The 22,322-nt window shown below is 40.8% G+C and overlaps 1 protein-coding gene across 28 annotated transcripts in view; it reads left to right on the plus strand.

The window, feature by feature from the left end:
• Window positions 1-22,322, plus strand: part of RNF144B (ring finger protein 144B) — a 173,258-nt gene that overhangs the window by 86,685 nt on the left and 64,251 nt on the right. For 27 of the 28 annotated variants that reach the window (XM_021100236.2, XM_084967476.1, XM_084967472.1 and 24 more), the window contains one exon: window positions 19,902-20,113. In XM_021100236.2, the coding sequence (XP_020955895.2) occupies window positions 19,937-20,113 (177 nt within the window). In that variant the 5' untranslated portion in view covers window positions 19,902-19,936. Of the gene's footprint in view, window positions 1-7,453; window positions 7,736-19,901; window positions 20,114-22,322 lie in introns of those variants that run through there. The other variant, XM_001928021.8, reaches the window with a different exon arrangement.

Consider the following 22,322-nt stretch of genomic DNA (forward strand, 5'->3'; position numbering starts at 1 on the left):
AAACAAAAAAAACCTGGAAACCCCAGAAGCTATAAGAGAAAAGAAAGAAAATATACCATCCAAAACTATTTCATGGAAATAGTAACATACAACATAACAGTAAAAATCTACTATGTCTGGAAAAAGTATTTGTAAACTATATTGCATTCAAGTTGTTGATGTCTGTAATTTACAAAGAACTCTTGTAAAGAGACAGGAAGAATATAAACTATTCTGAAGCAAAGTGGAGACTATGAATAGACAATTCATAGAACTAAGATAAATGGTGTGTGTGTGTTCAGTATATATCAGTGTGATGAAATGAGCACAGAGAAAAATGTTTAGAAGATACCATAGGCTGTTAACTTTGGGACATGGGTGGGGAGCTGATGTGAATAGAGTAAGAAAAATATTATGACACTCTTCTCACAGACTATGCAGGGAGATAGATGTATAAATAATTTGAGTGCTGTGTAAGTTCCAAAGTTGAGGAATAGAGAGCCGAGTAAGAGGAGGAAGGAAAGGCTCGTGTAATCTGAATTGGCATGCCCTGGGCAGTAAATTATTTTCTTCACTACTGGCCTTCTGAGATCATTAATGACTTGGAACTAGTGATATTGACTCTCATGAGATAAGTATAGTTAGGTGGGTCAGGCATGTCTTAAAATTATTGGGGGGGGGGCTTGGAAAAAAGGCACTTTGCAACAGTGTGTTACATGACTGCAATTATTGGTTATTTAAACTCATCTTCATATATTTAACCTGAATATGATTCCTCTCTAGAGGCCAAGGAGAATGAGAAGGATCCAGTTAAGGAACACTGATTTGTAGGAATGGTCTCTTTGAAATTTCATTTTGCTGGGAATGCAGGCATTGCTGCTCAGAGTCTGTGGTTTTTCCTGCAATTGTTAATGCCTACAAAGTTCCTGAAGTGCTCCTTGTGAGGGTTATACTGAAACAACCACCACTTCTCTTGTGACCTCCTGAGGGGGAGGGAGAGGATTTCAGGTGGCAGGTCGTAGATGTGGAAGGGTAATTGTCTTTCCTAATGAAGAGAATTTTTTTTTTTCCTCTTATAAGATATAGGATAGGATCCCTACCTCTCAAGGTACCTGCGTTTATCCATCCAGCATTCATGGAACCCTGGCTTCCAAGCCTTTGGTTTCTTTGATCTGTTGCAGATATTGGTATTTGTTAGTTCTGTCTGGCTCCTGGTTTCGCTGGGGACTTTATGATTCACTATTTTTGGTGACGAGGGAAGAGATGAAGGAAAGAGAGAGGGCAGGAAAAGAAGGGAATTAACTATATACATCATATGTATCATAGAGAAAACAAGCTTTATTATTTTTTTTCCAAAATTCTCCAACTGTAAAAATAATAGGTAGTTTAATGAAACAGTGCAGAAACAAAACAGGAAAAGTTGAAAACAGAGGTATGACTTAAGCTTTTAAGGTGCCTTTCAAAATAAAATCCCCCTGAAAATCAACATTATAATAGTCCCATGTATGGGTAAGTAATTTGGTGCTTTATAGATTGGAATCTTAATTCCAAGAATGAAGTTCTTCATGAAGAGGATTAAGTGAAGAAATAGTTGGGCTTTTTATTTCAGCTGAGTCCCCTTAATCATGTGAGATATGGATATACAGCATTGAGTCCTTCCTTTTCTATAAGCCGACTGGTACCTTAGCTGGGATGACAATTTATGGGAATATTGGGGATCTTTTTCATTGATTGTCTGATATACAGGAATTTGGAAGGTAGTACTATTAATAGAAGGATTAATGTAAACTTTGCAAACAAGGATTCTACGACCATTTCATCTGACTTCCTAGTGCAGAATTATAATTCAGGCCGAACAGTCATTTTTTCTAAAGCGAGGTGAATTTCTAGAGTGCCAAATTCCATTTTCTCATCCACACATAACCCCAGCTTGCTAGTAGTGTCACATGTAAGATGCTAAGAGTCCTGTTCTCCTCTCCACCTCAGAACGATGGCAATGGTGGTTTGAGATTATTCTGGTCAGGGTTTTTTGTTTTTTTTTTTTTAATTGGAGCACAGCTTGTTTAGACTTGCTCTGAGATGTTGAGACGCTCTTGTCTGCATGAAATAGAACCAAAAGAACATGTCTCCAGCTTTTTGAAAACTTTGGTTATCAAATTAGATGTAGCTGGGTGATCATTGCCGGGTCATATTTTGACTCTCCCTGTAGTTTGACCACCGTACCATCTTGAATAAGTCTCTGGCATAGTTTTTATCATATTATTTCATAATGGTCTTATTTTGGGTATTATTCTTAGGTTTATATTCAATACCCCCCAATACACATTGAATATGTGTATGAGACCTGATAGATACAACAGAAAAATGTGAATGAAATGGTAGCTCTTTGGAAATGAGAAAGGACTAAATTGTCAGTGGCCGAACTCCGTGACCTTTGCCTTCAATCTTTTCTCATGGAGAGAGAATTGCACCCAGTGCAGAAACTGGTTTCCCAATATTTGCATTCTTTCATCTGATTTCTTGAAACTGAACAAGTCATTAAAATTAAAAAAAAAAAGATTTAACATAGAGTATAATTAAGATGTCAAGGCTAAGGTATGTGTTGCTGACATACTGAAGTTGATCAGAAGTGTAATTTCAGCAGCATTGAAATGAATCTTGAGTTTTCTTTATATCGATTAGAGCAATTTTCAAAGAAAAAAGTCCATTTGATTTCCTTTTTCTGTAGCACTGTAATGCACCTTATATAGATAATGTTACATGCTATATAATATGACATATATTACATAAGTCTCTTATACATCTTTAGTAATCTAGTAATTTTTATAATTTTTGGTGTCATAAGTATGCTTTAGATTGCTTTTGGTCTTGCTTTTATATGACTTTGGGTATGTTACAAGTTAGTACAATTCCTACGGTTTGGATTAATTACTATTATGTCAAGATTTTGTTTGCCTTTTCTTTAGGAAGGTCTGTAATTCAGATTAGGAAATTATTTACTGTAATGAAGGCCAACATGAGTGCAATCTCTAGTGAACAATTTGTATGCCAATCATTGCTCAGAAAGAAAAAAATATTTTTGTAGATTGTAGTGACTGGATTTCACTTCTCAGTCTGTGATATTAAATGTTACATCCACTTTTGCAATCTAAAATAAGCAGTTCCTTCTTAGGCTTATATGAGGGCTCCTCTTTTTATCAATCTTTTATATAAATACTGGTTGGTGTTCCTTTGGGTTCTCTTTTGTTAACCCTTTCTTTTCTTTTATCCTCTCACCCCCCCCCTTCTTTCTAACATGAATAACACTGGCTGAGTTCCAATTGTCAGGCCAGGGCCATGCTATACAGCTGAGCAGGTTGTGCACTGCACAATTCTAGGAGGTGACATTCACTGCCTCACCTTCAAGACTTCTATAGTGCCATTAGACACTGTTGCTAACTACTTGAAAAACCTCTCACTGAGCCTTGCAACAATCTGTGAATCTCATAGATTCATCTTAATCTATGAGATGAATATCATCATTCCCATCTTATGCATGAGCAAGCCAAATTTTGAGTATGTTGAATAATTTGCTCAAGTTACATAACAATGAGTGGGTAATAGAGTGTGCATGGGTTGAAAGACCCTTCTTCTTCTGCAGCATGCTGCCTTTTATGGGTGATCTCAGTTCTTGGTAATCTCATCCATGGTCTCCACCTCAGTGATGGTAATGATGGTAATTCTTTTTTTTTTTTTTTCTTTTTTTCTTTTTAGGGCTTCACCCACAGCATATGGAAGTTCCCAGGCTAAGGGCTGAATCAGAGATGCAGCTGCCAACCCACACCACAGACACAGCAACATGGGATCCAAGCTGTGTCTGCAACCTACCCCACAGCTCACAGCAACTCTGGATCCTTAGCCCACTGAGCAAGCCCAGGGATTGAACCCACTTCCTCATGGATACTAGTCAGCGTTGTTTCCTCTGAGCCACGATGGGAGCTCCCAATGATGGCAATTCTTAAAAGACCCTCCTCCCTAGATCACTCTCGGTTGATAGCCGACTAGACAGGTCTTCCACATGTCTCAGAGACACCGCAGATTCTGCAGCTTTTAAATGAATCTTCATTATTTTTCTTAAGGCTGCTCCCCCTTTATTCTCCCTCACACGCAGTGGCACCAGCAGCCTGGGCTCTTCTCTTTCCTTCATCCCATATGTCTAATTAATTATCAGGTCCCATCAGTTCTGTTTCTGAGATCTCTTTCCATTTGTTCATTTCCTTTCCATGATAGTTGCCACTACATGAATTCAAGCCCTCGTTCTTTTATTTTGAATGCATCTGCTCTGTCTTAATTATGAAAAGCATCACCAAAGCCTGACATTTCTAGGCATTTGCACTGGCTGTTGCCTCTGAGTGGTTCACCTTTCTCCACCTTCCCTACTTGGCTACTTGAAGCCTCAGCACTAGGTCACTTTCTCAGGGGAAACCTCTTGATTCTTTTCACCAACCTCTTTCCTTTAGTTAAATTCTCTGTGCTTCCATAGCACACCTGTTTAAGCCTGTTGTATCACCTCACAGTATCCTGATAATTGATTTGCTTGTCTGACTCCTTCCCTGGACTGAGAGCTCTTTGAGAACAGGAGTTGTTTCCAACTTCTGTCTGTCTTCTTAGCATCTAGCAGATTGTCTGGAAGTAGATCAGTAAATGCTTGAGAGGATAAATGTATGCTGTGGATTCACTGGGCAGATATGAAAGAGTTTTGATTACTAGAGCTTTGCATTGTTGTTTGAAATCAGTGATTCCTTCAGCTTTGTTCTTTCTCAAGGTTGCTTTGGCTATTTGGGGTCTTCTCTGATTCCATACAAATTTTGAAATTGTTCTTTTTCTATGAAAAATGCTGTTGAAATTTTGATGGGATTGCATTGAATCTGTAGATTGCTTTGTATGGTGGACATCCTAACAGTATTAATTTTTCCATTCCATGAACACAGAATGCTTTTCCATTTATTTGTTTCTTACTCATTTTCTTTCATCAGTGTCTTATGGTTTCAGTATACTGATCTTTCACCTCTTTGGTTAAATTTGTTCTTAGGTATTTTATTCCAAATCTTAAAAGGGTTGTTCACATAATACTATAGTGGTTTTTTTTTGTTTTTGTTTTTTCTTTTTAGGGACACACCTGCAGCATATGGAAGTTCCCAGACTAGGGGTTGAATTGGAGCTACAGCTGCTGGTCTACACCACAGCCACAGCAATGCGGGATTCAAGCCATGTCTGTGACGTACACCACAGCCCAAGGCAACACTGGATCCCCTACCCACTTAGTGAGGTCAGGGATTGAACCTGCATCCTCATGGATACCAGTCAGATTTGTTTCCACTGGGTCACAATGGGAACTCCAATACTATAGTGTTCTACATGTTTATTTAGTCCTATTAAAATTTGATCGCAGTTTTTTTGTAAACTTGCATGGTTGAAAATAATCAATACCGATATTATTTAATCACACAATATATTTTTTCTTCCCATCTGCTATTTGCAGCAACATGCAGCATATTGCTTAACCCATGTTTTCATTTATAATAGCAGCAGCTTCTTCCCTTATCCTGTTGACAAGAGATGATAAGAGATTATAACTTAATTGCATGGTAATTGAAAAAGGGGACTCTGTGTTGAACTTTGGTTTAAGGCACCAAAGTTTTAAGTTGACACTAATGAATAAACTAGCCTCCTAGAGAAGGTGCTTTATCTTTCCTGATTCTTGTCCATCAGCAGTGGTCACTGTACCAAGAAAATACTTAGAGATTGATTATCCCAGAACCTAAGCTACTGCTAAATTTGAAGTTAGACATCCGTGGGGCAGTTTTCATTAACAAATGCCTTTTTCATCTAACATAGATTTAGGTATCGTCCTAGCTCTGCCCCTCTCTGGTTCAAGCCAACCACTTAAATCTCCCAGAACATGAGTTTTCTCATCTTTAAAATTAGGTGTTTTGGGGAGTTCCCATCGTGTCACAGCGGAAACGAATCCGACTAGGAACTATGAGGTTGTGGGTTCCATCCCTGGCCTTGCTCAGTTGGTTAAGGATCCGGCATTGCCGTGAGCTGTGGTGTAGGTCAGAGACGTGGCTCAGATCTCACGTTCCTGTGGCTCCGGTGTAGGCCAGCAGTTACAGCTCTGATTTGCCCCCTAGCCTGGGAACCTCCATATGCCGCAGGTGCGGCCCTCAAAAGACAAAAAGATTAAAAAAAAAGACAAAAATTAAATAAAATTAGGTCTTTGGGACTCAACTACTAGAAGGAATTTTCAAGCCCAAGTATCCATCAGTGATGTTATTTTGAGTCCCCACTGTATGTTCTCTTACTGTTTTCTCTCCCTTGTCCTCCTTCCCTTTCTCCCCCACTAGGGGACCCGTCCCCCTGTCTGTCCCACCATCATACACAGAAATACACCATGTTCTTTAGCCCTTGGCTTTGATCTTGAGGTTTTCTTCAACATGGAGTGCTGAGAAACCGTTTGCTTGTGTCCTTTGGAATGGTGCCTACTGCTGATGCTTCGCTGGCACGCTCGGATCCCTTCCGCACAGGGCTGTGAGTCCCTTCCTTTTAGGAAGTGCCTTCCTAACTGTGGTTGCCAAAGTAGAGTGAGGTTGCCGAGGGAGCAGAGAAAGATTCTCACATCAGAGCTGTGACATTTCTGAATTGCAATGTTTAACGGATTTGGGACTGTGATAGTGACCTATGGGGATGTGTGCCGGGTGTGAGTAGGTATGGAATCTGTTATAAACGTCACACAAACTAAGAGTCTGATGTTTTGGGCTGAGGAAGGCCCATCTTAGTACCCCACAGCTTCTGGATTACTCTTGTTCCATTTTACTTTTAACTGGAGTACAACCTGTTAGGTTACTAAGCAGCTCCCCACATAATTTGTTGACACAGCACTTCAGGCAAAACCATTGTTAGTTGCCCTGTGTTATATGAAGTCAAGTAAGACTGTCCTGATTTGATTTGCCTGCGTTCTCATTTTATCCTTAGATGCAAAAGGACACATCGAGCACAAGGTGTTTTGGATGAAATGTGCATGGGAAGTGTTTCTACAGAAAGTTTTCTGGCGAGGTGGGAAGGCAGGTCTGGGTTGTTAGAAGTAGAGGCAAGAAATTAAAGAGCTGTGGGGAGGAAGGAGACAGGTGTCCTAGAAGGATAGGTGCGGAGAAGCAGCAAGCTCTGGAAGCCAATAGGTGAAGTGTCCCCATCTGGACAGCCAGGACACTAGGGGGCTACTGGCCACCCTGCTTGAGATTTTCAGAAGTAGGTATCCCAGAAGGACAAGAGAGAAGTCCTGATAAGTGGAGCGAGTGCAGGAGAGCTGGGCGCGCCGATAGCCAGGTTCGGACAGGGTTAAGACCATCACCTGCCGTTGAAGTGCGACCCACATGGGAAGTAGGACGTGCCGCGCCTGAGCTTCCTGTATAAATAAACGCGCGGCTCCCGGCGCGGCTGTTGGCGTGCTGCGCCCCACGCTCTGCAAGGTTCCCGGCCATCGGCCATCGCAGCTGCGCCCCAAGGCGGGAGGCGGTTATAGGTACTCGTCTTCCTCTGGCCCGAGTCCTGTTGCATTCCTGCAGAGTGTAAGGCTGTCAGCCGCAGAGCACGGAGGAAGAGGGAGAGAATGGAACAGCTCCTCCTCCCCGGGGCGCGAGCAGCCCCAGCCGGCGGTGCGCTCCAGAGAAGCTGCTGAGAAGCCCGGCGGCCGGGAGGAACGTAGCTCTCTCGCCAGGTAGGTTCAGCGAGCTTTTGAAACGCTGCAGGCATGGCAAGACAGCAGTGGTGTTGAGCTAAGAAAGGCAAAAAGGACGGGAGATTAATTCTGAGAGCTTGGTCTTTAGCTTTGTTTTCTGCGCCTGGTTCTTAAAAAATACAGAATTGAATTCATTCTGAATGCCCGAAACACCTGTTAACTTTAAAAATCGATGTCTTTGTAAAGGTAAAAAGAAACTAATTTCTAATAAATCCACTTCTGCAGAATGTATTGTAAAATTCAAGATTAGATCAAACCTCCAGTGTCTTAAGAGGAGACCAAAGTTGGCATAGTCTCAGAGGTTTGCCCTCTGTTATTTGGAAATGCATAGCAATGTGTCGGCATACGTGGATACGGATAAGATGTTATATTATTCTTGGAGTCTTGGCCATATATTTTGCTGATTATTTTGTTGTGTAATTGCTGATAAAACGAGGTGAGACTCTGATCCTATACTGCTGTTCTCAAGTTTATGTTAAAATGAAACTGATTCCTATATGGGCAGAGAAAAGGTATCTTTAGCTTACCCCTTTCCAGGGCACCTTTTGTTTTTTTTATTTGTAAGAAAATAAGAGATTCTGCTGTAAGTCTACTCCAGAGGCATATACTTCATGCATTTGGATTTCTCAGAAATGAATTTCCCTTTCTGGGGAAATATTCTCTGGTTTTCATGCTTGCTCTACAGTCTCCTTTCTTTCTGCTGCACGCATGTATCTTATCAGAACATTCGCGGGGGCTCACAACAGGACCAGCAGTGTTCTTCTAATTTGGCATTTCTGGATGTTTATTTGAACTTGGCCAGGTATGAATTAACAAACAATATACGTAACATTTCTCAAGCAGCCAATTGGGGGTATCTAGGCCCAGAAGCAAAATAAATGAACTTTGAGATGACTCAGTTTTTAGGGTGTGGGTAAGAAGCAAAAGGAACCCAGCCAGTCTTTACTGAGTTGCTGGCTCATTAAAGGTTTCACTGAGCTGGGCCTCTTGGTCCCCAGCCCCTTTCACACCTTTACTGGTCCCTTCTCCTTCTTCTGTCCTCCCTTTTCAGCCCTAGTCCTTAAGGTAGCGGTCCCTTAAGTACTTCTGAAGCTGCCTTGCAGAGGAGGAGGAGAGAGGGAGAAAAAGAAAGATCTCTAGCAGATCCACAAAGCACATGGAGAGAATGGTATTGGGAAGTCCAAGGCCACATTTTCATAAAACGCCCGCCTCCTTTGTACACACCTGTGACTGGGATTTTATTCCTCGTGGTGGGCATAAAGTTAGAAAAGTGGGAAAGAAAAAAAAATTGATTTCAAAGGTAGTCTCTGACTAATTGGAACTGTCTTGATGAGTAAACAAGCTACAGAATATGTGAAAAGATGCCGGACTAGCGGAATTGGATTGCTTGGCTTTTTATTTAAAACAAATGGAAAAACTCAACCAAAAGACCCCCGCTCCCCCAGCTCAATCACCCTAGGTAACTTGCTTCTCCAGTACTGTGCTGGAAGTGAGGTTGAGTGTGGTCAAACACTGTCCATTTACCCAGCGTTTTACAAATATTTACAGTCATCTATGCCAAATATCTTTGTGCTGAGCCCCAAAGAACATTCTCAACATTCAAAAGCCCCATTCTCATGAATGGTTTCAGTTCATTGGCAATTTAAAAGCATCTAGGCTTCCAAACTAGGTCAGTTTAAGACATGTCTTTTTTTAAACATAATAATTAATTTTGGGGTCTCCCAGGTTATGATCCAGGTTTTCTGAGCCAAACCCTACAGCAGAGAAAAAAGTATGCTGTATCAGAAAAGAAAAGCTCATTTTGTCTATGTAATAAGACCATTTAGCTTTATGGAAACTGTATCTTTCTTTTCAACGTGAATCCTTTTAATCTGAGAAACTTATATTTAAATTTCCCTTTTTGAAAAGTCATTTCAATACTTTTAGATGTTTAGGAACATTTTTAAGCATATATGAATCATTTCTCTGTACTATTTCTGTCAGTCCTGGCTTCTGTCTCACCTGGCTGTGACTTACGATTTTACTTTCTTGTTGAGTGAGGTTCTTAGTGTTTGAAATCCCTAGTTTGAGGTAGAGGTCAGGAATCATGCTGAACCCAGATGTTGGTGGAGGAACAAAGTCCAGGCAGTTTTGGGACTAAACCTGCTTTGTGCAACTGATTACTTTGGAGATGGGAATTGGGCCAAGCTGAACTTTGGGGAGTAGGTATCCGCAGCTGCTGCTCCTGAGTACTGAGACTTTTTTCAGGAATGTGTGCCTTAATTTATTACAGTGCCATAGCTAGAGCAAATTATCAATATTTTGAGCTTTTGAGTTGCTCGAAGTGAATACAGATGAGAATCAGGCTCTGAATATTTTCTCTCCTCCATGTACGTTAGAGAAGTTATCTACTGTGGTATTGAGTGACTACATGCTGCAGATATAAAGATGTGTAAGATGTGGCCTCTGCCCTGAAGGAATTTGAGTGAGCTTGGAAGTGACTTTCGACTAGAATGGTAATTTTTTTTTTTTTGTCTTTTTGGGGCCGCACCTGCGGCACATGAGATTCTCAGGCTAGGGGTCAAATCAGAGCTGTAGCTGCTGGCCTACACCGTAGCCACAGCAATGTGGGAGCCAAGCCACGTCTGTGACCTACACCACAGCTCACAGCAATGCCGGATCCTTCACCCACAAGTGAGGCCGGGTATCGAACCTGCATCCTCATGGATGCTAGTCAGATTTGTTTCCTCTGAGCCATGATGGGAACTCCAAGAATAGCAATTTTTAATTCATGTTTTTTTACCTGGGAATGAAAAATACTTTGATGTTATCTGAGTTATATTGTTTTTTTGGCAGTGTTGCCCTGATGTCACCTGAGCTTTAAGTAATTTGAAGAGGCATAAGGGCACCTAAGTTTTTTTAGTTATTTTAATTTATAAATTTGTTTTTTTCACCTTTAGGCATAAGTGGGAGGTCTTGTACTAATGTCTTATTTTTACTAACGCTAGCATGTGCTAGTTACTTGGTCCGTCAGTACTTCTAAACCCAGTGCATCATAATGTAGTACTTATTAAAAAATGGAAAACAATACACTAAAGAGAGTGAAAGTGATCAGTACTTTTGCAGCATGGCATGAGACACTTCTCACGTGTAAGTGGATCCCTTCTTTGAATTGAAAACTCAGCAGTCTAAGTGAAGCGCACTTCTCTTCATAGCTGGAAATGCTTCTGTTCCCATGACTTGCGATCGCTGTTAAAGAACATGCTTTGAAAGCTGTGTCTCATTGGTTTCTAATTCCTCTATAGTCATGAGTTTGAGTCTCAGACCTTAAGTCAACTGGTTCTTTGTCTTTCTTGGGAAGATTGAATAAAACTATCTAATTTCTCTCTTTGTTGAACTTGTGGCTGAAGCTCTAAACCCACAAAGTGTCCTGCATATGATTATATGAAACTACCTGTTGACAACCTCCTCAACTAGCTTTCTCTTGATAAGTGGGGACTATTTTTAATCGCCTATCTATCCACAGCACCTAACGTGTGGAATTTGATGCTTTGTTAAGTTGACCTTATTTCCTGCATTTTGCATTTTCCTGATTTGATTCCTTAAGAATTCATTTCGCAAAGATGTGCAAAAATACACACCCTGCACCCTGCTTAGTGTGGGGTGGAGACATTCTTTGGCCAAATGGGTTTTCAGTTTGTTTCTATAAAATTTCTGTCTAAAACTTTTAATTTTCACAGGAGAGGTTAATATTTACACAGGCTTTTATCCATTTGGAGAAAACATTTTGATTTAGATATTCCTTCTTTAGGGACTGTAGTTTCTTGGTAATGTCATGACCCAGGCATTTAGCCAGTCTCTTGCTCTATTCGCTTTCTGAAATAACACTTCTCCTTGATCTGTTAATTACATCATTGTCTGACCTGCCTTTAAGTGGCGTTCCTTCCTGCTTCTGAGCTTTGTTGTTATGCCAGGCAGGGGGAAGAAAATTATTCATCAGGGCTGTATGAATAATTGTGGGAGGCAAGGGAACCACTGATTAAAAAGGAGGTGGGCAGGGCACAGCGGTGGTGTTCAGGAGGGACCTCGGATGAGGAATGTAAAATTACAATGCCAAAAATATCATTGAGCTGTTTTTCTCATAGTCGCTCCTACCTTCTTTGATACATTTTTATTGTTAGAAAAGCTAGGAACGGATTTCCTCCTCTTGGGCCTTACCTTGTATTGGTAATGAGAACATGGAAAGTAGGCAAGGAAAAAAGAAATGTGCTTTTAAGAAAAAGGGATAGGTTATTTTGCAAATGGTAAAACTTGACACCTCATATGCTCTATACTCTACAGGGTTTCGGGTTAGTTTATCAGAAGGTCTTAAACATTGTTGGTCGTGATCTCATACCTCCGTATATTTCTCCTATATGTTTTGTAAGAAAAAATACAAAGATTAGATTAGATTGTTCTCACCTTAAAAAAAAAAAGGTAACTGTATGAGGTGATGGGGGTGTTAACTAACCTTATTAATCATTTCCCAAAATATCTCTATGTCAAATGATTATATTGTACACCTTAAACTTACACAATGTTGTGTGTCACTTGTATCTCAATAAAGCCGGAAGAAATTAGATCTTATTAAAATAATGGACTTTATTCATTATATAATTTCAAATAGCAAAGAGACTGCCCAGAAGACAATTCTTGCTAATATTTAATACTCCCTTTCTGAGGGAGTGTCTGTCCTTGGCACCCACCAAAAAATTAATAGGGATGTAGTTGCGTATCAGTTCCATTTTCAGAAGAAAGCAGGTCTCCAAGTTACAAAGTTATAATCTTATTGCTATCCTGGGACCTGGTAAGATGAAGATGTTTAAGGTAAAGAATTATAGACTGAATGTTTTTTCATTTCTTGGTTTCCTCTGAATGAAGCTGTGAAACAGTGGGGAAGAAAACAGAAGTTCTCTTTCCTATCATATGAGGCACAGTGCTAAATAGTGTTTTGCAACAGTGCTCCCACCTCACAAAGGCAGAGTAGGTGAATATTTACTTCCATCACCTCTCAGGATTAGGTATTTCTTGGGTTTGTTTATCCAGTCATCCCTTTCTTTGTATTGGTGGGTTCCACATTACTGTGTGTTGAATCTGAGCATGCAGAACTCTCATGGATGCAACTCATGTACTCAACCATTTTATACAAGGGATTTGAGCCTCTGAGGATCTTGTTATCCACCAGGGGTCTTGGAACTAATCCCCCATGGAAGTATTACAGGGAATACTGTACTACAGAATATCTAATCTTTTTTATTGTTTTCAAATAATAGTAAAGTATCTTATCTGTGATGCCCAGGATCTACTCATTGGCTTTGAGTAGAATTTAAAAACAAGTAGGAGTGTCCATTGTGGCTTAGCGGATTAAGAACCCAACATAGTTCCCATGAGGATACAGGTTCAATCTCTGGTTACACTCAGTGGGTTATGCCATAGTCGCAGATGCAACTTGGATCCAGTGTTGCCTTGGTGTGACATAGGCCTCAGCTGCAGCTCTGATTTGACCCCTAGCCCAGGAACTTCTATATGTCACAGGTGGCCCCTAGGAAAAAACCCTACTAAATAGATATAAAATATAGTTGAGTAATTGCATTTCTGCTGTTACTAGCAAGGCTCCCTATGTCCATTTGTTCATGTCCTCTCAAGGCACATATTAGAACTGTTTTTCTGATATTACTGGGTGGACACTGATTTGTCAGATCCCTGAATGGCCAGAGAGTGGGTCAAATATGGAAGAAGGGAGTATAACCATAACACTGGCCAGTATGAAGCTCTGCCATAAGTCCTTATCTCACCACCAATATCCATCCATTGCCCCTGCTGTTCCACTAGCCAACGGGTCTGTCTACCATACCAGACTGTATTTAGGGTGGAACTGCACCAGAATGGCTATTGGCTACTGATGATCAGCACTTTATTAAATTCAATCAATCAACTGCTTGAGTCACTACTGACTTTTGTGAAGAACATGAACCAGCAGTGAAATAAATCATTGCATTGGGTACCCAGGCCAAGGTCAACACAATACTAATGTTCAGATTATGTTAATCTGGTTGCCTGATATGTCATTCTTTGCTGATATTTGGAGGGCTTTCCTAGCAAGGCAGAGATGGGGTCTTTGGGCTACTATTTCTTCCTGCTTTGCTAGAATATTGGCTTCCTAAGAATCTCTCTTCATTACACAGGCAGCCCTTTAGCCCTGCCTTCCTCACCAACTATCTTTCCTGAAAACACTTCCCTTTGTTGGCTCCCTCTCATAGTCAAACCTTCATGTCTTTTATTCCACCTACTTCACAGGGATGACTCAGTGTCTTGCACAGGCATGTAAACATTTTGAGAGTATTCATGTGTCTCCTCCTTCTGTTTTGTCCCTTGTTCTTGAGTAACTCTTAGACTTTGATGGCCTTCAGACCTCTGGATTTGTACATAGGTTCATATTCTATTATATCAGTAACATCAAGTCTTTTTGTTAGCTTTCTTCTCCTTCTTCTCTTTCTTCATTGGCTGTACGCATGGCATGTGGAAGTTCCCAAGCCAGGGCTCAAACCTGAGCCACAGCAGTGACCCCAGTGACAGCAGTGACAGTGCTGGGTGTTTTACTCAGCCACCAGGAAAGCTTGTTAGCTCTTAGTCTCTTTAATTGAACTTTACCAGTTTCTCTAAATCTTAAAGTTTTTTGCAGACCGTGAAAAATTCCTAAATAACTAGATAAATATCCTAGTAAATCATTATCCTCTCCAGTCATGTTATCTTTTTGTTCAGAGGAATAATAGCTGATGTGGGGTAGTGAAACAGATGTAAACTACATTAGTTAAAAATACTTTGAATGTTGGCTCTCTTACCCACTGCATTTTTGGAGCAGATTGCTTTTTCAGGCTGCCAGCAGAATATGAAAATTCCTTATACATCTTGAGCCTTCCAGCACAGTTTCTGAAGTATTTCTTTCTTTGGCCGTTCTAATGAAAACACAAGAAGGAAAAAGTGACTTTCCTGTTCTTTCCTATCAGAAGGTAGTTGCTTCTCATATAATGAACACCTTGTAGGGCAACAGCCACTCGGAGGGTAGGTAGAACTGCTGATTCCCTTTTCCTGGTAATTTAGTGCAAAATCAGATGTTTTAGAGTGGCCCTCCTTCCTTGCATGCCCCAGCGAATCTGACCTGTTCTGTGGTTACTTGCAGTTCAGCAAGTGAGATTTTTCCAATTTGGGTGAACCCTCACCACTCCACCTCAACCCAGCTAGCCACTTTAGACCTTTTAAATCTGAACTCAGTCTGTCGGGTTTTGCATCTTTCCGACAGGGCTCTTATATTCCCCGCCAAAATTCTTTTCTCCATGGGTTTTTGACACCCCATAAGAGGCTCAGTCACATTTGAGCTAATAACTGTAAAAGTAATTACAATTGTTCCTGTTTTAAATCAAGCAGGAGGGTGGAACACTCAAGTCACTTTCTTATTTTAGGTAAAATGTGAAGTATGAGGCAAAACAAGTTGAGCAAGCTGGTGAGAATGAGTTACCGGCTCTCTGGAAGGAAGATTTTTCTTGAAACCCAAGGGGAGTGTGTGTGTATTGTCACGGAACCTCTGAGGATGTGGTTGCATGAACGGGTGAGGAGGAGTTGCGAGGGTGTGGCCGGTCATTCTCTGGTCACCCCCTCTGAGCTTTATGTGACATTTAGTTTAGAGGTTCACATGGTGGCGGAGTGAGTTCTACTAGTGGTGGTTTCATGCAGTAGAGACCTGTGAACCTCAACTGCACATAAATGAAGAAACCTGAAGACATGGAGCCATTCGCAGCATCTCAAGTACTTTGGGGATTCTCCTGACTGTTGCTTGAAGAGCTCAATTTCTGATGACTCAGTGGTGAAAAGATTTCTTCTCTGATAGTCTTTTCCTACGAAGTGCTTACTATGTGTGATTCATTTCTAAAATGGTCTTTATTCACTGTTTTTTCCCAGAGTGAAAACCAAAGGGCTGGTTTTGAACCATGTATGGTGAGGCCTTCAGCTTCTGTGGTGCCTGGGAGGCCACTGAGGGAAAGATCCAGGGCACCTGGCCTGGCGCTCCCAGCATTGCTTCCACCAGCACTGTTCTACCTTATCTCTTTTATCCAGTGGCAGTGTACTTATGATTTTGGGGGTTTTGTTTGTTTTTTTTATTTTTTTCTTTTTTTTTGCCGACATCTATGGAATATGGAAGTTCCTGGACCAGGGATCAGAACCCTTACTGGAGCCCTGACCCACGCTGCACCAGTGACGACACTGGATCCTTAACCCTCTGAGCCACACAAGATGAACTCCAAGATGATGGTTTTAGAAACTTCCATTGCCTTAAAAATATTTGAAAGCCTTCACTTTGGGGAACTGGTGTTATTTTACACACAAAAAAGAAATTGCTTCTTTTGAAGAATTCTTTTAGATTGTTCACATCTCCAAGACGTGAAATACGTGATTTCTTTCCTCTGTCTCAGTCACAAGTACTGCCTTGATTGGAATGCTTGGAATTTTTTTTTTTTTTAACAAAAGAAGTTTCTGCTTTGTAAAAAGTTTTAATGTTATAAAAATGTAGATCAAGTATATGTCTATAAATTTTAAGCTACTTTATTGAGGTATTGTTGATAGACCCAAAACTATACATACTTAATGTATATAACTTGAGTTTGTAAGTAAGTATATGCTTATGGACATGCATAATGCCTGTGGTTGACAATACTGCATGTGTACTTAAAAAAGTTGCCAAGGGTAGATCTTTATTATTTATTTATTTATTTATTTTTTAGGGCTGCACCTGCAGCATATGGAGGTTCCCAGGCTAGGGGTCAAATCGGAGCTACAGCTGTTGGCCTACACCACAACCGCAGCAGCGTGGGATCTGAGCTGCCTCTGCCACTGCTCATGGCAACGCCAGATCCTTAACCCACTGAGCGAGTCCAGGGATCAAACCTGTGTCCTCACGGATGCTAGTCAGATTCATTTCTGCTGAGCCACGATGGGTACTTGGCCAAGGGTAGATCTTACGTGTTAAGTACTCTTACCACACACACACATACACACACACACACACATACACGCACACACAATAATGGTAAATAGAGGGGGCAGGAGGAAACTTCTAGAGGTGATGACTCTTTTTATATTTTTGCAACTTTGATTTCATAGCCTGTAGATGTGTAACTCTCAAACTACGGAGTCAAAACCTGTATATAATAAAAGATATGTTTCAGATGGCCTTGATTCACACAGCTTTTAGTCCTGCCTTCATCACAAGGCTATTTTGAAAAGATAACCTCCTAAGAGGGATCCAATTCTGTCTTTGTTTTTTGAGTATTTTGGCCTCTTGAGTCTCTCCTCCTAAAAAATAGTGTAGGTGGAGACTGTGAGAAGTAAATGACTTTCTTGAAGAACACCTAGCTCTCTTGCCAGGTTGGAGCAACAGGATTTATCTCTTCTCAACAGCTTCCTCCATACAGGCTCTTAGTGTAATTGACATTCATGGTGTGGGATGTTTCTGGCCTGTTTCCCATCATTTCCCTACTCAGGAAGCATTTACTGGCTGCATTTCTTCTTGTTGTTTGACTTGGGATTTCTCTTTTTTGTGGGGATGATGATTCAGAATATGTTGGGCGAGCAGTGTTGGGAAAATAGAGGTGAGAAGACAGATGAAAAGACATTGATAAGATGATATGTGTTATGAACAGGGGAGTCAGAGAAGAAAACGGGTGATAGTTGTGTAAGCAGAAACTGGGAACAGGGGAGAAGTAAAATCATTCATTTTTACCTTTAATTGACCTTAAAGATAATTTAAAAAAAAAAAACTTTCAAGATCTTAAATTTGAGGTGCAAGTTGATTTGAATTTAATTGGTTCTTAGATAATAGGGATTGTCAGTAGTTAATTGAAAAACACTGTGTATTGAACAGTGTTGGGTATTTCCTAAGAAATAGCTATCCTGTTGGAAGCCAATCATTGGTTAGCTTCCTGTTTAATTTATTTTTAATCAGATTATTTACTGTTACTCAAGGAATAGGTAATAAACCTTAAACACTTCAGGTTACTAGGGCTAGAAAGTGTTGACTCTTCCTGATGTGACTGTTGACTGTTTCCTGATTAACAAAGGCAGTACAGTTAGCTCTCATAGAATTTTTTTTCCTGTCTAATCCAATTTGTTTTCCCTCTCATATTTTAGGACTTTTGTACCTGTATATTGAGACCTAAGAACAGTGGGACTGTATAAAAATGCTACATATATAAAATAATTTCTTTTGCCTGAAAATTGGGAGGAAAAGAGTCTGGTTCTTCCAGAGGGAGAGGATACAATTATTTCTATGGCCAAATTTATTAGAATTGACCTTACTCTTTAAAAATAGTACAAACTTGAGGATTTTGCTTTTATTTTAATTAATTAATTAATTAATTAATTAATTTTTTGTCTTTCTGCCTTTTCTAGGGCTGCACCTGCGGCATATGGAGGTTCCCAGGCTAGGGGTCCAATCAGAACTGTAGCCGCCGGCCTACACCAGAGCCACAGCAGCACGGGATCTGAGCCGCGTCTGTGATCTACGCCACAGCTCACGGCAACGCCGGATCCTTAACCCACTGAGCAAGGCCAGGGATCAAACCTGCAACCTCATGGTTCCTAGTTGGATTCATTAACCACTGAGCCATGATGGGAACTCCGAGGATTTTGCTTTTAATCAGTACATGAAATTTCTTGATGTTATCATAGCCATGAATGTGTAGGAAATTTATTTTCAAAATTATTTCACCTCTTTTGAAGATATTCTGGATAAAAACCATCTAGTAGAAGAGCTTCAGTAATCATTTTTATTTTTCAGTGTAGAAATATCCTATCCTGTAGTCAAACTGTGTATAGAGACAAAGTTTTATTCTTGTACAACTTCAGTGATCGTAAGATAGCTGTAGTCTTGGAATTCATAGCTCTCTTTCTCCCTCCCTCTTCCCACATCTCTGTCTCCTGATTCTATCCCTCCACATAATATCCCCTTGTGAGGCAGTTCTGGTTTAATGGACCAGGCGCTGCACTTAGCCTCAGAAGATGGAGGTTTGCATTTTGCTCTGCCCCATGTAAGTTTTGAGAACTTTGGCAGATTTCTTAACTTCTCAGGACCTCAAATTCATCTATAAAATGAAGGAAATAATGATTGTGATGGCAAAGGATTAACTGCAATAACGCATGTGGACGAGCACAATTAACACCGATACCTTATTGAAGACGTTTTTTTATTGGAGTAAAATATATGTAACAAAATACATCATTTCAAGCCATTTTCAGTGTAATTCAGTGGCATTAAGTACATTCACAGTGTTGTATGACCATCACACTATCCCTTTCCAGAACTTTTTCATCATCCCATAAACTCTGTCCTCACTAAGTAATAACTCTCCACTTCCCCCTCCTCTAGCTCTTACTAACAACCTTTCTCCTTTGTGTCCCTAGGGTCTGGCGGCTCTAGGTTCCTCATATAAATGGAATCATACAATATTTGCCCTTTTGTATATGGTGTATATCACTTAGCATAATGTCTTCAAGGTTCGCCTCTGTTATAGCAGGTGTCAGAATTTCATTCCTTCTTCAGGCTGAATAATATTCCACTGCATATTTCTATCACATTTTGTTTGTCCATTCATCTGTCGATGGATACTTGGATTGTTTTCACCTCTTGGCTATGGTGAATAATGCTGCTATGAACTTGATGAGCAAGTATCTGTTTGCGTCCCTGCTTTCAGGGGTGTACACCTTGAAGTGGAATTGCTGGATCATATGGTAATTCTTTATTTTTTTTTGCTTGACATTCTATTTATAAGGATTTTTTGAATCTGTTGCATTGATTGTAGCAATGCAGTTCCTAAATAGTATATTTGTTCATAGTGGTCTTTTAATTCCCATAGTTTATGTGATATGAGTCAGGGCAGTGAGGCCCACTTCCGTTTCAGGACTCCAGAAATACTGTGCAAGTGGCAAGCTCTCTAGCCCGTGGTTCTCAGAAATGCGTTTTCTGTGCCCTTAGGCCACTGAGGATGAGAGTTTGCTCTGCTGGTGCCCAGATGTGTTGGTGGAACGAGAGCTGTATCAATGGATGTAATATTTTCTGCTTTGGGCCTTTCTGTAGGGATTAAGGAGACTGAAGAGGCTGAAAATAGGCTGATGAGCTCCGTTGGTAGCCTCCACTATCTCACCATGACTGCCGAAAATCCCGCTGAAAATCCCATGCCTGGAGACCTGGCTCTGACCCCCCTCGTCACTTGCAAACTCTGCCTGTGTGAGCAGTCTCTGGACAAGATGACCACACTCCAGGAATGCCGCTGCATCTTTTGCACAGCCGTAAGTTTTCCTTGGTTCTTTCATGATGAGAAAATACAGAGAAAGACTTGTACAAGTACAGCTTACATGTCTATGGCTTACTGAGAAGTCCAAGTTTGCTACGATATGATCCTGCCTGGGGAAACAGTTCCACCTTTGAATCTGATTCCAAATACTATCTTGAATGGTAAACCTGGTATTGACTGGGTTTTACTGTAATGCGTGTGTGAAATTTAATTATTGGTTAAATAAGCAGTATCTTTCTGTTCTTAAGAATCTAGCTAGGGAGCAAAACAGTGACATTTTTTTAACATGCCTTAGTTAACAGCCATCTGTAAGAAGTTTATCAGGTGGTTTGAATGATGGCGAAATCAGGTATCAATTTACTGGATCGTCTTTAATATGCTTGCTCATCTCCTACAAAGCACATGGTGTGTACACCTGTTTACTTGGTCGTATCTCCTTTTACATTTTTTTCTCTTTTCAGAATATGCTGAATGCTGCTTATTCCTCATAACAAAGAGGACCCTGTACAACTCCAGGGGTGGGCTTGTGTCGTTTAGTTGGACACTTAGTGTCAATGCCTATGACCTTGATCACATGTTTTCCTGAAGATTGGCTGGTTAAAGAGTAAAAATAGCAAACAGGCTAATGGGTTCAAAGGGGCTCCTAGAAGTGTGGACCAGATTGACACTTGTTCAGGTGTTCACTCACTGAGGTGTTTTTCGAGCTCCTACGATATGCCAGGCACTCTGCTTGGTCTTGGGAATATGAAGAGGAAAAGGATACTTCCCGTAGGGAAGACAGACACGTTGAAAGAACTATACACAAGTCTGGTGAAATTAGGGATCCCTAGACCACAGAGGTCGGTCCTCCTCTTTGGGGATGGGAGGGGGCTTCCTGGCGACAGTGCTTTCCTGAGCTGAGGTTTTAAACAAGAGACTGCACACTGATGCCATGGCCTCAGCACCTTTTCGTTTGCATCCCCAATTGGGAAATTTTTTTTTTTTTTTTTTTTTTTTGGTCTTTTTGCCATTTCTTTGGGCCGCTCCCGCGGCATATGGAGGTTCCCAGGCTAGGGGTTGAATCGGAGCTGTAGCCACTGGCCTACACCAGAGCCACAGCAACGCGGGATCCGAGCTGCGTCTGCAACCTACACCACAGCTCATGGCAACGCCGGATCGTTAACCCACTGAGCAAGGGCAGGGACCGAACCCGCAACCTCATGGTTCCTAGTCGGATTCGTTAACCACTGCGCCACGATGGGAACTCCCCAATTGGGAAATTTCAAATGACGGATTTTGTAAATTTTTCCTTTTCAAAACGAATAAGCAGTAAGATAGAGCTACTCTGGGCCTGTAGCTTTGTAGGCCCAGAAATAGATGATCTTTTCTCTGTTTATGGTACCTACCTCTCTCTTGTATGTATTTGAATGAACTATACTTTCAAATTAAGGATGGATTAAGAGTCAGCTAGGGAGAGTTTGAGGCCTCTCAGCAGGGTGGAGGGGAGGGCCTGATGCCTAAATTAGTAATATTCACCACTTATCTTTGCTTTGGTAGGCCTTGCATGGGTACACTGTTAATACTTAATATATAGTAGGTATAATTACCAAACCAATGTGGGTTTAATACTCTGACTTGTGAAGGAAATTGAACAGTGATCGATGCTTAAATCAAGGGGAGTAAGAAGAAAGGAATCATTGAGGAAATACTAGAATCACTTATAAAAAAGACATTCTACTAAACATGCTTTTTAAAAAACATTAACAAGTTAAGGTGAAATAAATTTTACCCCGTCTCCCTCTCTCTCCCTTTTTGTTTTCTTTTTATGGCTGCACCTGTGGCGTAGGGACGTTCTCAGGCTGGGGGCTGAATCAGAGCTGCAGCTACAGGCCTACATCACAGCCACAGCAACACTAGATCCAAGCTGTATCTATGACCTACGCTGCAGCTTGTGGCAACGCCAGATCCTTAACCCACTGAGTAAGGCCAGTGATAGAACCCGGATCTTTGTGGAGACTTGTCAAGTTTTTAACCCCCTGGTCCGCAACGGGAACGCCCATCTCTCTTTTCCAAGTTAATTTAACACGACGCATTTTTCAAGCTAGTTTATATCAATTTTCTTAAATTTGTTTTGGATTGAGGATTAGGGTAGAGAGAAGGCTTGGAATAATTTTGAGATAAAAAGGAAAGCAACTAAAATCCTTATGTTTTGAACTGGAGGATCC

Source organism: Sus scrofa, chromosome 7 (genome assembly GCF_054392235.1).
Source record: "Sus scrofa isolate SSC_HxYL_T2T_F1_AM1 chromosome 7, Sscrofa_HxYL_maternal_Yorkshire_Landrace_v2.0, whole genome shotgun sequence".
Lineage (NCBI taxonomy): Eukaryota > Metazoa > Chordata > Mammalia > Artiodactyla > Suidae > Sus > Sus scrofa.